The sequence below is a fragment of the Pseudoliparis swirei genome, chromosome 5 (genome assembly GCF_029220125.1).
Source record: "Pseudoliparis swirei isolate HS2019 ecotype Mariana Trench chromosome 5, NWPU_hadal_v1, whole genome shotgun sequence".
Lineage (NCBI taxonomy): Eukaryota > Metazoa > Chordata > Actinopteri > Perciformes > Liparidae > Pseudoliparis > Pseudoliparis swirei.
Genome location: NC_079392.1, coordinates 3,179,299 through 3,196,373, shown reverse-complemented (window position 1 = coordinate 3,196,373; position 17,075 = coordinate 3,179,299). Strand labels below are relative to the sequence as shown.

Here is a 17,075-nt window from a genome sequence, read left to right as displayed (position 1 = left end):
TTTATTTTCTTACCTGACATCACTTTCTTGTTATTCCTGGATCATAAAACAGTTTATTTTACGTGTTGCACATTTGATTCTCTCTTATTTTGAAATCTGGTTGCAGCGAAGCCTGTTTGACGACAGAAATATTCCGATTTTTTAAATTCCCATATACGCTGAAGAAAAGTAAAGACATTTGACATGTAGTCTAATGACCTGAAGACACCTGCAGTGTATTTACCTGAATCAGAACGTACCCGATGTGGATCACTAACATGGAACACGCCGGTTCTTCCACAAGAAAACCTCGGCACTAAAAGTTTGAGTTGAATTGGCCAGAATGAGAGTTTACTTTCATCTTTTATCTTTTTCTTTCCAATAAAAAAGTTCAGAATGTTTTTTCTTCTTACCTAGCATCACTTTCTTGTAACTCCTCCATCATAAAACATTTTATTTGATGTGTTGCGCATTAGATTCTCTTTTATTTTGACAAATCTGGCTGCCTGTTTGACCTTACAGAAATATTCAGATTGTTTTTACTCCTACATGCTGTCTGTGAGTCAGTGGTGAGCAGGTCTGTGGTTCAATCCTCGCCCTAGTCGAGGGGCGGGGCTTTAGAGAGGAATGACCCCTACAGGTCACACGGGGAAGTGCACGAGGGAATCCAGTTCGGAGATTTAAAGATCGAAGCGTTGGTCAAACGCAGCTCGAGACGATGAAAGTTTGTGTTTGATATAAACAGTGACTGTGGGGTCCGTCTTTTAATCAGTGGGTTGTCGGTTCAATCCCCGCCCTAGCCCATGTGTCCTTAAGCAAACACTTAACCCTGTTTTCTGAATCAGAACTTACACGATGTGGATCACTAACATGTAAAAATTTTCTTGCACTAAACGTTTGAGTTGAATTGTCCAGAATGGGACTTTTTGATATATAAAGAGTTTTACTTTCATTCGTTATCTTTCTTTGCAATAAATTGTGAGTCTATAGCAAATGAATAAAGAGCTCAGGGAACTCTGCCAATGACCTCAAGCTGTCTCTGTATTACTTTTTTGTAGGGCTGTCAATCGATTAAAAAAAATTAACTAATTAATCGCACATTTTGAAATTCATTAATTGCGATTAATCGCAATTAAAAGTTAAAAGTTAAAAGTTCATTCTTTTTAAAGACCAAACTTCACACAGAGCTGTGTTTTCAAAGAGGCTCCTACCTATAAAGTGCCAGCGAGGTATTTAATATTGTGGATGATAAATTGTTTCTTCAATGAAACATCAGATTAGTAAAAAAAAAGAAGTATATTGAGACCCCATTGGTCCTGTCATCTTTAACACTGAACAGCAGAACCAGTGGCCTTGGTAACTGACTGACATTCAAATATGTCACGTTAACCCTCTGGAGGCTGGGCTCATTTTATACATTTTACAACAACAACAAAATTCACCTTTTAAAGGCGTTTGCATATGACACATACCCACGTGTTATACATCAAACATTCCAGAACAATCTCAGCTCTATTCAATGAGGCTCATTGTCCTCGTGCCGTGTTCTCTGGTTCTCTGACTGACAGGTTGCTAATGAGCCTCACCTGTGAGGTGGGAGGTCCTTTGTGATTTACTGAGTGTTCATTGGTTGTTTTTTCCCCAAAATGTTGACAGACAAACGGATTGACCAATCACGTTGAAGGTTTCGTGTGACGAGTTCTTTCCGCGCCGCGTCACCCGACACGTCGCCCCTCCGTTCCTCTGTGTATCAGAGGGGGAGACGGGAGGAAGGAGTAGCAGGAGGAAACCCGACTGATTCATCCACGAGTTTAAACTGATTTCTGCTCCTTATTTTCGCGGAGAAATAATTGTTTTAAAAACGTAAACAGTGTTAAACCGTACTGCCGCGGCTTGACACTCGGTTTGAGTGTAAAAACTTCAACGAACACCGGAAGCAAACAAAGTTGCGTTAATTGCGGTAAAATATTTTAGTGCGTTAACGCGGCCAAATTAATCGCATAGATTAACGCGTTAACGCTGACAGCCCTACTTTTTTGTGTTTAATCTTATCATTAAAGTGTTTAATCTCATCTTTAAAGTGTCACAAAGCATCATTAAACTTGATAAAGCCAATTGTTCTTCTACCTCTACCGATGTGGCTGAGATATGGCGACTGCGAGTGCCAAAATATATGCACAATCATCATATTATTCAGTATTCAACAGCTTCAGTTTAAAATCTAATTTGTCACTTATTTCTAGTTCAAGACCATGAATTACACAATGAAAGATTTAAAAAAAACGGTCTTTTATTTATAGTCACAAACCTTTTATTCACCAGGCAGCATCTCACTGGCTCCACCTGCTGGTCATTCGTAGAGAACACTGAACTACCCCTCTCCATGAGAGGTAGTGTGACATGATTGACATATTAATAAGCTGCATTAAACGTCAAAGCATTTCCAAAAAAAATTTGTTTTCTGAAATCAACCCCACTTGTTTTTTATGGAAAATATAGCTTTAGTAATTAAAAAATTATAATTATAATGTTGTTCTTCTTAAAAAGTTGTAAAATGCTGTATTTGGATATATTGAAGATCATGAGTAACATAAAAGTGAAATATATGGTTTGTTACATGAGAAAATCCCAAATGGCTGATTTGACACCTTTTTTGTTCTAAAACCTCTCTAACTTTGTTCTGCTTCACTTTCTCAAAGTAAAACTTTGCGGGAGAATGTTCACACATTATAATATGATTTGTGAGAGTTTTAAACCTTTCAACTGCCTTATTCCCAACATATAATCATCCTGGAAGTGCTTTTCTGGAATTCGGACCTGATATTTTAATATTTTTTCTGTGTGAACTATAGTTATTTGTGCACTGTGCATTTATTTATATATATATATATATATATATATATATAAAAGTTCACTTTTACCATAAAAATGTAATATATATATATAAATATATAAAAGTTCACTTTTACTATAAAAATGTAATATATATATATGTATATATATATAAAAGTTCACTTTTACCATAAAAATGTTATATATATATATATATATATATATATATAAAAGTTCACTTTTACCATACAAATTTAATATATATATATAATATATATATATACATACATGTCTATAGAGTTTGGTCTCTAGAGACTGGAGAGTTCAGCCGCGATGCACCGCTGCTGTCCAAGCGTATCTGGCAAAAGGTTGTCAAGAAGTTCATTGATGTCTGCGTTGGATCCGTTCACACGTGTAACGCCATGTTTGCTGTCTTCTTAGTGAGCTGCTTGGGCACCACCGTGTCCAGCAGCCTCCTCACAAGGTCCAGTCTGCCCGTCCGGATGAGAGCCCTGGACAGCTCCGTGACCTCTGCCGTGCGACTCCTGTAAAGACCCCTCAGCACGGACTTCACGATGTCCTCGGGGTACCTCTCCCCCGCCTTCTGCACCCACAGCTCCAGTTGGGTGATGGCGAGACTCGGGTGAGGGTCTCCCTGCGTGACCAAGGTCAAGAGGGTCTCGAGGAGGCAGCGCAGGGCCGCGGCGTCCGAGCCGCTGCCCGGCCTCTCCAACTCCACGGCCCGCTTGAAGCAGTCTGCGGCGTTCCGCTCCTCGCCCTTCAGCAGGAGGCATCGGCCTCGGATGACGTGCAGGTCCGGCAGGCTGCCGCCCAGCTCGAACTGCTGGGCGTGGGACAGACTCACCAGGGCGCAGTCCACCGCGCCCTCGTCCACCAAGAGGCTCTCCTGGAGCGCATCGACGCCCATGTAGTAGTACACCTGGAAGGGAAGAGACTGAATCAGAAAATCCTGTTTTAAAAAAACCATTTAAATCTGTGTGTGTCTCTACCTGTGCCATCTCCAGGTGAGTCCGCACACACTGACGTACGCTCAGGACCTTGTCCAAGTCTGTTCTGGCCTCGGTTAGTTTCTGTCGGTCTGGGATTCCCCCGTGACCTTGTTTGACCTTCTCCAAGTCTCTGACGTAGAGCATCACATTGATCTGAAGGGAAGAACATGTGTCAATACTTTTTATTAAATGTTTGGAAACTTCATTTTTAAGCCGGAGGAGTATAAAAGTTCACTTTTACTATATAAATGTAATTTATATATATATAAAAAAGTTCACTTTTACCATATAAATGTAATTTGTATATACATATTTATGTATATATATATATATGTATATATTTATATATATATATATATGGACATGTACATATATATATATATATATTACATGTATATGGTAAAAGTGAACTTTTATATATATATATACATATATATATATATGTATATATATGTATATATATACACAGTGCACAAATAACTATAGTTCACAGAAGCGCCCTTATTTGATCTAATTCTTCAAATATGTGATTTTTGTGCATATTTTCAGCCAGTTTAACTTAATGCTATAATTATGGCAGGGTACATGCACATGTTGACTCATGGATTTCCAGGACTATATAAATATTCATATAAGTGTTTATTCTTTTAATCAAACTGCGTAAATGAACATGTAAATATAACAACATTTACATGACTTCATTTTTTTCAAGGACTTTTCCAGACCTGGAAATAACCATTTAAAACCCCATGAACTTTTCCAGGTTTTCCATGACCCTACGAATCCTGTTATTGGATTTCACCGAGTAATTAACGGAGTTTTGGACCCGCTCGGCTGCGGTACCTTGGCCCGGGTGCAGTAGGCCTGCCAGTTGAGCTCCGGGTCGGGGAGCACGTTGAGCGCCATGTTGCAGATCCCGGTCGCCATCTCATGTTTGTCCAACAGGAAGAAGACCTTCGCCAGCAGGTTCAGGGTGAACGCATCGCCACGGGCCAACTTTATGGCCTGAGACGGTCACATCGTGTTGTTATGGGACAAACATAGAGAAGTAGAAATAGTTAAAACCCCTCTTGTCACAAACCGGGTTCTTTAAAGAAACATGTCCTTAAAGAGTTCTTCAAAGAACCTCTAAAGGTGTCTCAAAGAACCTTCAAAAATGGTTCTTTAAGGCACCGTTTCTGGTTCCACAAAGAACCTTTCAAACCAGGATTCTTTAAAGAACCATGTCCTTAAATAGTTCTTCAAATAACCTATAAAGGTGTCTCAGAGAACCGTATAAAATTGTTCTTTATGGCACCATTTCTGGTGCCACAAAGAACCTATAAAGGTGTCTCAAAGAACCTTCAAAAATGGTTCTTTATGGCACCATTTCTGGTTCCACAAAGAACCTTTCAAACCAGGGTTCTTTAAAGAACCATTTATTTAAAGAGTTCTTCAAAGAACCTATAAAGGTGTCTCAAAGAACCTTTAAAAAAGGGTTCTTTAAGGCACCATTTCTGGTTCCACAAATAACTTTTCAAACCAGGGTTCTCTAAAGAACCATTTCCTTCAAGAGTTCTTCAAAGAACCTATAAATGTGTCTCAAACGAAAGAACCATTATTTTTCTCTGTGTACTAGGAACCTAGCGGAAAACAATCGGGGTTGATCTTTGATATTTGGTGATAGATCTTTGATGTTCGGGGTTGATCTTTGATGTTTGGTGATGGATCTTTGATGTTCGGGGTTGATCTCACGGTTGCGTAGCAGGACAGAGGATCCGTAGCCGAGTAGCCACAGTCGTGGACGGCCATGGGCACGGTGGAGAACTCCTCCTTCCTCTCCAGCATGACGCCAATGTAACACCAGGTGAGAGCTGAGGGCAAGAGGACAGCAACACTTGACCCTTCACCTAAATACACCAAAATACACCTAAATACACCTAAATACACTTAAATACATTTGACTCTTCACCCAAATACACCTAAATACACATAAATACACTTAACTATTCACCCAAATATACCAAAATACACCAAAATACACTTAAATACACTTGCCTCTTCACCCAAATACACCTAAATACACTTGAATACAGTTAACTCTTCAACCAAATACAGTTAAATACACTTAACTCTTCACCAAAATACACCAAAATACACTTAACTCTTCACCCAAATACACTTAAATACACTTGAATACAGTTAACTCTTCAACCAAATACAGTTAAATACACTTAACTCTTCACCCAAATACACTGAAATACACTTAAATACACTTACCTCTTCACCCAAATACACCTAAATACACTTGAATACACTTACCTCTTCACCCAAATACACTTGTCACTTCAAACTGACTTAAACAGTTCTGAAAACCCGCCTGTCTGTGCACTTTATCGTCTATTTTTTAAATATTTATATTCTTAATTCTCGTCCGGGTCGATGATCGTTGATTGTTGCAGCACTTTAATCCAAATAGCACCTGCAGAGTTGCGCTAGAACTCGACATCACACCTCTAAATGTGCATGCTGAGGAGCACAGGCGTGTACCTTTGTGTTGGGTCTTCTCCGACTCCAGAGCCTCCTTCAGGAGCTTCAGGCCCTTGTTGTAGACAGGAAGTCTGGAGTACTCCGAGTCGGCTGTGGTCTTCACGATGTCGTCCAGTCTGCAGAGACAACATCGCGTCACTCGAGCTGCACATTAAAGTCGGGGCGCTTCACTCGTGATCATTCTTGTGTGTACCTGATATAGATGGTCGCCATTTTGAAATACCAGCTTCTTTTTTCCTCTATTTGAATCTGAAAAACAAGAATATTCTTCAAAAGTCGTGGTTTTAACACAAGGCCCGCGGGCCGAATGCGGCCCGCCACGTCGTTTTATGCGGCCCCTGACGGCTTGAAAGACACATGATAACCTTTATACCCTGTGCTTTTATTTTGAAGGTTTCAAATTAAATGGATTTGTGTTCTTGAGTACGATATTTATACTTTCAAATAAACAATAATCAAATGCAAAGAGAGTTATTGAACAATATGTTCGTGAGTAGTTTATACGCTGCTTCAGTTACGCCGGCCCTTTAACCCTTGTGTTGCCTTCGGGTCATTTTGACCTGAATCAATATTACACCCTCCCCCCGCCTTAGGATTAATTTGACCCCATTCAATGTTTAATGTCGGTGTTCTTTCGGTAGTCAACAAACAAACATAAAGTGCCTCACACTTAAACTTGGAAAACAATATTAATTCTAATAATTTTCTGGAGGTTTTAATTGCTGGCGTCAAATTGAACCCAAAGGGTAAAATATGTTAGTAAATATAAAGGTAACAGGAGGGTGAAACATTGAATCGGGTCAAAATGACCCAAAGGCGGGGGGAGGGTGTAATATTGATTCGGGTCAAAATGACCCTAAGGCAACAGGAGGGTTAAGAGGCGGCCGTGATGCCTCTGTGGCCCACGGTCAAGATGAGTTTGACAGCCCTGACTTCGGCCTTTATTCTCGGAAGGTGACGACATTTAAACTGTTTAACTTTCACGTGCAGCTTCAGCACCACTGCCCTCATCTCACCAGCTCACCCCCGTAGATCAGGGCTCGGTTGTAGAGCGTCAGCGCCGCCGTCAGTCGGACCCGGAGGTCGTTCTCGCCGTCCAGCTCCACGTCGTAGGGATGGACGTACGCCTGCTCGGCCAGGCAGCGGGCCGCCAGGAGCCGGGCCTCGCCCTGGAACTCCTCCCCGGCCTCGAGGCCCATGAGCTGGGACACTTTCTCCACGCACTCCCCCGCCTCCAGCTCTCGGGCCAGCTTGTCGTACACGTAGCCCAGGTTGGCCCAGGCGTTGAGGTTCCCGGGGTCTTCTTTACAAATGCTCCTGAAAGGTCGAGAGAGACAGAGAGAGAGAGAGAGAGAGAGAGAGAGAGCGAGAGAGAGAGAGAGAGAGAGAGAGAGAGTCCAGTTGGGGAAAACATTCTTCATTAAACACTGAAATAAATGTATCAAATATTCCACATTTTATTCTTATTCGGCAGAAATATGAAGAAAATACTTCAATGGTCTCAAGATGATGAGTAAAATCGATTTTGATGGTACTGGTACTTTTGTAATTTTTTTGCCATTTATTTTTTATTAAAATGTTTTGACAATTATATATATATATATATATATTAATTATAAAGTCAAGAAGAAACAACTATATAATTATATATAAATATTTATATATATATATATATATAAATATATAATTATAAATATAATTTTATATAATTATATACATATTTATATATTAATTATATAGTTGTGAAGAAAAAACAACTATATAATGATATATAGTTGTTTTTTCTTCACAACTATATAATTAATTAATTTCCTTCAGAGAATAAATTGTGATAAATACCTGTAAAACTACAATCCAGTGTTTTCATTGAACTCAGGAAATTGGCGTTACTGTCATGAAATGTAAATATGTCACCGTCACTAGGCGGAATTACATCATGAGATACACAAATATGTAAGATACAACTTAGATATTATCATATTTAACTTTATTAGAGCGGTTTCCTTCCACCAGACAGTGCTGTGGGGGGACAAAATACACAATAACACGACACATGTTCACTTTTAAGCCATTGATGCCTGTGTTTTATGTTTTATTTATTCATATTTATTTTTAAATGTCTTGTTTTAAATTAGAAATGGCCTGTCTTAATGTTTTTATACATGTTTTTACCTGTTGCTGCTGCACTGACTGAGTCGTAAACTTAATTTCCTTGTATGTTTTTACAATGACAATAAACATCCTTACTTTATTACGAGGATGTGAAGTATGAGTATCTATGAAATGTAGACATTAATGTGTTAATCTTAGCAACTCATACTTTTGTTAATTTGTTTTCCTTTATATTTCATATGTTTTCTTTCTTATTATAGTGTTATTTCTTCACTAGATCTCCAATGTGTCTGGACTGCTGGTCTAGGGCCACAAAAGGCAAATGAAACCTTGAAACCTTGAATTTTACAGCGTCCCGTGTTTTCAATCTGTCGAGTAGCACATGCAGGGTGTCCGCGGGTCCTTAAAAAGTCTTAAAAAGTCTTAAATTGCTTTTCCTAAAAATAAGGCCTTAAAAAGTCTTAAATTGTCTTAAATTCAGATTGGATTGGTCTTAAATTTTTTGGGTGTCATGTCCAGGGGTTTTCCTGGGTCAAAATGGGTCTTCGGTGCTCCCAAAAATATGTTGGCGCTCTTGCTTACCGTCTATTTGTGCAGGTCGGGCTGTTGAGTGATCAGCAGCTGTCCGCTCGGTCCATTCGCGCACCTCACAGTTGCGTATTGATCAGACAAGAAGACACGCTTATCAACTCCAGTGGTTCCCCTATAACAGGGTGAAATCCCCCCCCCCCCAACAATTCTCGGCTCGCGCGACAGAGCGATGGGCGCGCCGGCATCGAAGCTGCCGTGATGCGCGCACACGGGTGAGCACCGCGTATTCGGTCCTATCAATCCCCGACAACGTGAAGCATCGGCTACTTTAGAAAACATGGCAGGATGCAAGTTCAACAACGGCTTGAAAAGAACGAGTGTTTCTGGTCACGGTGGGTGAAATGCTTCTGAATCTGCGTTATGTGTCGCGAGTCTTTCCAGCGGTGGAATCTCACGTGCAGAGCAAGAAGCACAGAGACTAGCGAAGGCCGCCCGCGGGGCTAGCTGCTGCTCCGCCGCTAGCAACGACGTCAACTACAACGCTGGAGGTCACCGGAGGAAATCCAGCGCCTTGCAACAAAGAGCTCATCACCGAAGACCAACGCTGCAGTGCGTTCTTCATTCTGTTCCACGAGACTCTGGACCAGACCACCGCGAGCAGACAGCTGGACTTCATGTGCTCTTGGTGAAATGACCACGTCCAGTCAGGATCCTGTGGAGCTCATGGGCCATGACACCAGGACCTACTTCAGCACCTCAAAGTAAGTCTAACATAAATATATGTATTAACTATCCTCTTGTATATGAGTATGTGTTTCATATAGTTAAGCTTTACTCATGTGTCAAGTTAATAACAGCTATGCATAGGCGCACTACACATTAATTAGACTAATTAAAAATTGTTTTAGAATGGTAGTAAGTAGAGTGGTGTTTACCTGTCAATATGTCTACATAGTGTTCACTAGGCTCAAGAGATGGCTCACGTTGCTTAATTTGTAAAAATAGTATTCATTCCTATTTATCCAGTCTGACATTAATCTGAAGTGGTGTCATAAGAGATGTGGTGACTGTTGTTTGGCTAATGTCTGCCTTTTTTCTTTATTTTTTCCAGGAGAATGGACCAAATGTCAACTGGAAGTTTTTATATTAATACAGTTTGAAAAGGATTGTTTTCCTAGTATATTCACAAAAGCTCAGGAGTAGACATGAACCTGTGCACAAACATCCATCACATAGAGACATGAGAACTCACACTCACTCACCCACACACACATACATTCTATTATGTAAATGAATTTGCATTTTAAAAGCAGCTGGAAATGTTATTTGTTATTTTATGGATTTTTTGTTCAAAAGGAACTATGTTGCATGTATTTTTTAAATATATTTACTTAATTTTAGAGACATTTGTTCATGGGACTTAAATGTTCTGAAAATGTATTAATAAATATAATTTACAACAGCAATGACATTTGTGTTATCCTTTTGCATTACACCATACTGTTAATTTTGAACAGACATCAGTGTGTTTACTTTGAATTAATTAATTTAGATTAATGTATATTTCCATCGTAAATTAGGTCTTAAATTTTATTTAGACGTGGTCTTAAAAAGTCTTAAAAAGTCTTAAATTTCACTGGTTTATTCCTGTAGACACCCTGCACATGACACTAAACTGTGAAGTCGTTCCAGGCCTTGACGTCTGTTGATGTTTGACGACAGCGGGTCAAAGGTCAAGTTGTGCTTTTGTTTTGCCTTTTTTTCTACTGCAGTTCAGTGTGGAGGAGGTTTGTAGTGAACTCACATCGTAAACACGACTTCAGAAGTTTGGGGTCACGTAGAAATGTCCTTATTTTTCAAAGTAAATCACAGTTTTTTTCAATGGAGATAACATTAAATGAATCATAAATACTCTCTCTACATGTTAATGTGTACATGACTATTCTCTGGTGTTTAATGAAGTCTCTACAGAGGTGTGTAGAGGCCCATCTCCAGTGTTCTAATGGTACATTGTGTTATCGCCTTAGAAGACTAGCGGAGGGGTGGAAAATCCTTGAAAACCCTTTTTATGTGAGCGCAGCTGAAAACAGTTATGCTGGTGAGAGAAGCTATAAAACTGGCCTTCCTTTGAGCCACAAGAATGACTACATTAATATTTAATATAAAAATCATTATTTATAACCTCCTCAATGTCTTGACTAGATTTTACATTCATTCTGAAATGTATTTGATAAATAAAAGTGTGAGTTTTCATGGAAAACACCAAATTGTCTGGGTGACCTCACACTTTTTGACCTGTATAGTGTCAGTCCAGGTGGCAAGACGCATTTTAACTTGTGTGTTGTTTCTGTTGTAAAGACAGAACAACAACATCACTGAATCAGAAAAAACAAGGATTTCATTCATCACCTGAATATTTCCTCGGCCGTCTCCAAGTGTTCCAGGTGAAAAGCCAGGAAGCCCAGCAGGTTCCGGACGGCGTACTGCAGGTGTCCCGCCTCGGCCTCCAGCTCGCCTCGCAGGCTCTCCTGCTTCAGGTACGTGTCCCTGAACCTCAGCTTCGCCGGCCCGGCGGGGTCACAGTTGAGGTTGAGGTCCAGGTGGAAGTGGCCCGGTATGTAGTCCATGTCCTCCATGAGAGACTCGATGTCCTCGGAGCTGTCTGCCTCCATGGCCTCCTGCTCTCCTCTACCTGCTATTTAAATTTTTTTAAAGGACAATAGATACAATAAAGAACACACTGCTGTGAAGTATTTCAACCCGAGGACCGGTACGAGAAAATCAACTGTCGCCAGGTCTTGACTCCCGGGTTCAGACAGGTAGAACGGGTTAGGCTTGGGAGTGACTAACGTCTGGCATAGCTAGCATACACATGGACATATACACTCACACTCCAACTGCCCCTTTTGACTTTAAACCAAAAATGACAACAAATCTCAGTCATCTGTATTCATTTTTTCTTTATTTAACCACTTAAGCCCCATTGCCCCACCTGTGGGGCAGATTTGATGTTTTGTTCTAAACTGTCTATAATATTTTAATAAACATGAGCAAATATATTGATGTTGTACATCAAATTAAAGACGACAACTGGGGCTACAAGTATCAGTGAGCCATTTAAACACAACTCAAACACCAACTGAAATAAAAATACAAATATCATGATCATCATTTTGTCAGGTGTCGGCCCACTCAGAACGTTTCCGTAGCTAGCGACATGTAGCTTTGTGCAATCATAAAAGAAGAGATGTTCGAAAGCAAGAGGACTTCACACAGATTCTAAATATCTTTACAGAATCCTTCTACACCAAAGTATCACGGAGATATAAGCCAAAGAACACAGAAATATTAATCGCTTCATAGCTTTACATTCAGCAAATTCAACATACTTTTGTTCTTGAGAAGAAGAAAAAACGTTTCTCTCCCCTGCATTCCAGCTGGCATGGCTTTAGTGTGTGTGTATGTCCCTTTAAAAACCAGGCGGACTTTTGGGGAAGCGTCATAATCAGCTGTCAGGAAGTTCAATTTCAGCGAATCGGATTTCACATTTCAAATATGGCGACGCCTTTCTGTCTCCTATTGGCTCACAGTGCTGTCAATCTTGTCTTTCTTGGTACCAATCGATTCTATTGGCTCTAAGTATTCCAATGACGTGTCGTTCTTTAAAATCCGCCCTTCCCCGGCGGAGATATCTGCGCGCGCAACAGCTGCGCTGTGACAGATCCAAAAACCGGCTTTACGCACAGCACCACTTTGTTTGATCGTTTTTTTATCTTTGATTTACTGTTTTAAAGCCACATAATGATGTATTTGCATGTTTTGATCACCACAAGTAAAAGTGAAAGTGAAAGAAATGGTTTGGTACATGAGAAAAGTCAAATGGCACAGATGGTGCTTCAATGTGCCCAAATGCAAATTTTAGAGACCTCGCCTAAATTCTCTTTACTAAAAAGTCTCCAACTATTGTTCTGCTTTATTTTTTCTGAGTCAAACTTTGCAGAGAGTCTGTTCACAAGTTGTATTCTTAACTGGGTGATTTTAGGCCTTTGCTGTGCATCCATCCAGGATATATTCATCCTGAAAGTGCTTTTTTTTCTAATCGAACCTGAAACTTCTATGAAAATAGAAGATTCATCTTTATTTACTCTTAACCAGTAACATATATGCTAATATTTACACAGCTGAACAAAAGCTCACATGTGTTCCCTTTATTATAACACCAACATTATTCAAATAGCTTGTGTGGTTGCAGAGCTACACCCTTTTTAGTTTGGGTATGTCATTTCGAGCAGAAACCTAAAAAAACGGGTGGGGGTTAACAGGTTAAAAAGGAGATTATATAACTAGGATTTGCTAACCGACATTCCTTGATGTTTATTCTGATCATGTCTTGAGTTATTTAAAAAAATAGGTTTTTTAAGTCTTATTTTGAAGGATTTTTGGCCCCGCTAGCATCAGAGACCGAAGAATGTGAAACATCAGGATCAGTGTGAAGGAAACAGGAAGGAAACTTCACGTTATTATGATATTGAGTTGAACTTTATTGTGATCATGTCTTGAGTTATAAAAAAAAGAAATTGTAAGTCTTATTTTGAAGGATTTTTCACTTGGCATCAGCTGTAAAGGAGACCGAAGCATGTGAACCATCAGGATGAGTGTGAAGGAATCTCAAGGAAACTTCATTTTAATCTGATAATGAGTTGAATTTTATTCTGATCATGTCTTGAGTTATTTAAAAAAACGTTTTTAAAAAGTCTTATTTTGAAGGATTATTGACGCCGCTAGCATCACAGACCGAAGAATGTGAACCATCAGGATGAGTGTGAAGGAACCTCAAAGAAACTTCACGTTAATCTGATAATGAGTTGAACTTTATTCTGATCGTGTCTTGAATTATAAAAAAAAGAAGTTAAACTCTTATTTTGAAGGATTTTTCACATCATCTGTACAGGAGACCGAAGAATGTAAACCATCAGGATGAGTGTGAAGGAAAATTCATGTTACCACGATAAATGACCTCTTATATAATATATTAATATGTGTTAAAGTAAATAACTGCTGCAGCTGTTCACATTCATCCGTTCTGTTAATATATACAAACATCTATTTATAACTACTACTACGTATTCGTTTTATTTATGACCTCACACAACGGCCACGTATCTCTTCACTCTTCCACTTCTGGTTCGATGTTAAACAGCATTTCGTCGTCTCTGTTCTTGCACGCGATGACAATAAAGTTGCACCTATATTTAAAAACAGAAGAACCTGAATAAGACACACAGTCTCTGCACATAGGAGAGATAATTACATCATTAAAAGAGAGATCTCTGACAGCCGGAGTGCACTAACACCCCCACGACGGAACAAACCATCACAACGAAAAAGTGCAGGAGTCACGTAGATTTTGATTTTAGTTAAAAGAGGAAGAAAAAAAAATGAAGCATTGTTGCGCAATCAAAGACTCCAATAAACATATTGTCATATTGTCATACAGCCAATATTCACCTGGCTGCTCTCCAGTTATGACGATACAGTAATAATTATACTGTCACACATGTTATTAATATATCGGACTGCACATCTGCCTCCCTGTGGGTCGGCCTTTTCGATGCGCATCACGTGGGTGTATAGAAATATGAAATGTGTCTCCTCTCGGGAGCCGTTGCCATGGTGAAGCGAGGCCGATTGTGTAACAATGACAAAACAAAGGTATTACGGGGAAGATGTTAACCCCGATACTAATCTGTGTAGCTTTAACTGTACTCCCCTGTAAAGGGGATTAGGATGTTATGTTGCTTTCACACTAACCCCTTGATAACCTACTTCATTGTGTTGGTGTCTTCATTTATGGTACAAAGAAAAACAGCATAAACCGTAACACATTTTACTGGGAAATTACAGTAATTTACTGTAAAATGTACAATCAAAGAACAGCACATCTTGCTGTATTCTCTTGATACTGTAATTTACTGTAACAATTCAATTTCTGTGTGAAACCTGTACAGCAGCATGCAAAGTATACAACATATACACACCTGTTAATGAACTTTATGTATGCGTATTTTAACTAAGTAACATTTTGAATGCAGAATATTTAGGCCTAATACATGCCAGTGACATTCCACCATAGATTTGGAGTGGTTACTTTTATTTTGGTAGTCCAAATGACTCCAACGTCTTCCTTTCATTCGAGTTTTATTTTGAAAGGTCACACCGGAAGCTTCATGCTGTCATCACAGTGGACTTTGCAGTCTGGGATCCCCCCTCTCTCTCTCTCCCTGTCTCTCCCACTCTGCGGCTGCGGGTCGCTGTCATCCTGCAGGTGGGCTCTGCGCAATGTGGCTCCGCGTAAAGGATCTCCAACCGGACACGGTAACCGGCCTGCAGCGCGCGCACAGCGGACGCGACCGTGCAGCATCCAGCTGTGGAGGAACCAAACAACAACACACCGAGAATTTGATTTTTAAATATATATTTTTTAAAGCTTTAACTTGGTGATCATAGTTTTTTTAATGTTTTTTTTTATTTAACAAAACGACAATGCAGCTAAATTATGAAATAATCTGCACGTGATGTCAAATGATGTCATATTGTGCTCATGCTGCTGTCAGCTGTTGTGTTGCCGTCCTGGCGCAGTCCAACTCAGCGGGAGGCGCAGAGGATGAAACGCCGCGCACCAAGAAGTGACTCTCTCCAAGAAGCGAGAAGGACGTGATCCCGCACATCTTTTTCTTTTTCCACTTCCCAAAACACACACACACACACACACACACACACACACACACACACACACACACACACACACACACACACACACACACACACACACACACACACACACACACACACACACACACACACACGAAGACGGTCATGGAGGAAGCCGGCGGCACCGCCAACGAGACCGTCCCGGATCTGAAAGACGTGGAGGTGAAAATCGGACGGAAGACCCCGGAGGGTTTGCTCAGGTGGATGCGGGAAGAGGCGTCCTCTCTCCGGGTAGAGCAGCAGAGCGGCGCGCACGACCCAACCGGCAAAGTGACCGGGGGGAGGAAGAGTTTGGATGAAAAGATCAGGAAATTGAAGATGGAGATGGTAAGAGTGTGTGTGTGTGTGTGTGAGAGAGAGAGAGTTTGTGTGTTTACGCGTGCGTGTGCTCGTGCGGTGACAGGCTGTTGAACGTGTCCCCACCGTACACTCAAAAAAACGATTCAAGCCCTTCTTAGAGGTGACACATTTAAATATTGTTTGATACATTTAAATAAATCAATTACAAAACGAAAATATTTATTTTGAATGGGTGTAACACAAAATGTATGAATACTTTCATTTATTAGATTTATTTAGGTTACACTCACAAAAACGATTCAAGCCCTTCTTCGAGGTGACACATTTAAATATTGTTTGATACATTTAAATAAATCAATTACAAAAATAGATATTTATATTTAATGGGTGGAACACAAAATGTATGAATTCTTTCATTTATTAGATTTATTTAGGTTAGATGGTGTGCATATCAACTCAAAATAATTGTGTTTCATTGAGGAATACCCTTTGCGCATGCGCCAGCTGAAAATCAGTTGTTTATAAGGTGAAGACACTTTCAGGGCTGTACGGTGGTGTAGTGGCTAGCACCGTCGCCTCAAAGCCAAAGGTCTGTGGGTTCAATTCCCAGTTGGGGCTTTCCTTCTGTGTGGAGTTTGCATATTTTCTTAGTTAGTTAGTTAGTTTATATTTTAAGTTGGACAAACACAAATTAATTTAATTTAATGAATATCATTATTTTATTTTAGTGTGTATTTGATACAAATGAGTTGGACTAACTTAATTACATTGTATTGCACTGATGTGCTAAATTTGAGTTGGAGTTGCATATAATTATTGGATGGAAAACCTGCCAACAATTTAATTGAGTTCATCCAATGAGTTATTTCTTTGAGTGTATAGTGGGATGTCATCACAGTGGTTCTCCTCCACTGGACTGTGAATAATAAACATGTGTAGGTACCCAAACAAAGTAATTATTTGAATAAGAAATATCACTAAAAATAAGTATTTACTTATTTCATTTGTTTA

General features: G+C 39.8%; 2 protein-coding genes and 1 long non-coding RNA gene across 4 annotated transcripts in view; 2 read left to right on the top strand and 1 right to left on the bottom strand.

The window, feature by feature from the left end:
* Positions 1 to 3,034: 3,034 nt before the first annotated feature.
* On the bottom strand, positions 3,035 to 13,163 carry ttc22 (tetratricopeptide repeat domain 22). Of its 2 annotated transcripts, none has more exons than XM_056415248.1 (9): positions 12,383 to 13,163; positions 11,403 to 11,688; positions 7,367 to 7,667; positions 6,544 to 6,617; positions 6,351 to 6,466; positions 5,556 to 5,674; positions 4,665 to 4,826; positions 3,822 to 3,974; positions 3,035 to 3,751 (listed from the first exon to the last, which is right to left on the bottom strand). In XM_056415248.1, the coding sequence occupies exons 1-9, from the start codon at positions 12,435 to 12,437 to the stop codon at positions 3,218 to 3,220; spliced, it is 1,800 nt and encodes a 599-aa protein (XP_056271223.1). In that variant the 5' UTR covers positions 12,438 to 13,163; the 3' UTR covers positions 3,035 to 3,217. The 2 variants fall into 2 exon arrangements, with proteins under 2 accessions (XP_056271223.1, XP_056271224.1); XM_056415249.1 differs by having other exon boundaries at positions 6,544 to 6,599.
* LOC130194304 (uncharacterized) lies at positions 9,052 to 10,459 on the top strand. The gene is made up of 2 exons (XR_008831807.1): positions 9,052 to 9,754; positions 10,105 to 10,459. It is a non-coding gene; the product is annotated as an uncharacterized LOC130194304 (long non-coding RNA).
* Positions 13,164 to 15,790: 2,627 nt separating the features above from the next.
* Positions 15,791 to 17,075, top strand: part of lurap1 (leucine rich adaptor protein 1) — a 6,803-nt gene continuing 5,518 nt past the window's right edge. The window contains exon 1 of the mRNA XM_056415163.1: positions 15,791 to 16,091. Coding sequence (XP_056271138.1) covers positions 15,870 to 16,091 — 222 coding nt within the window. The 5' untranslated portion in view covers positions 15,791 to 15,869. The remainder of the gene's footprint in view (positions 16,092 to 17,075) is intronic.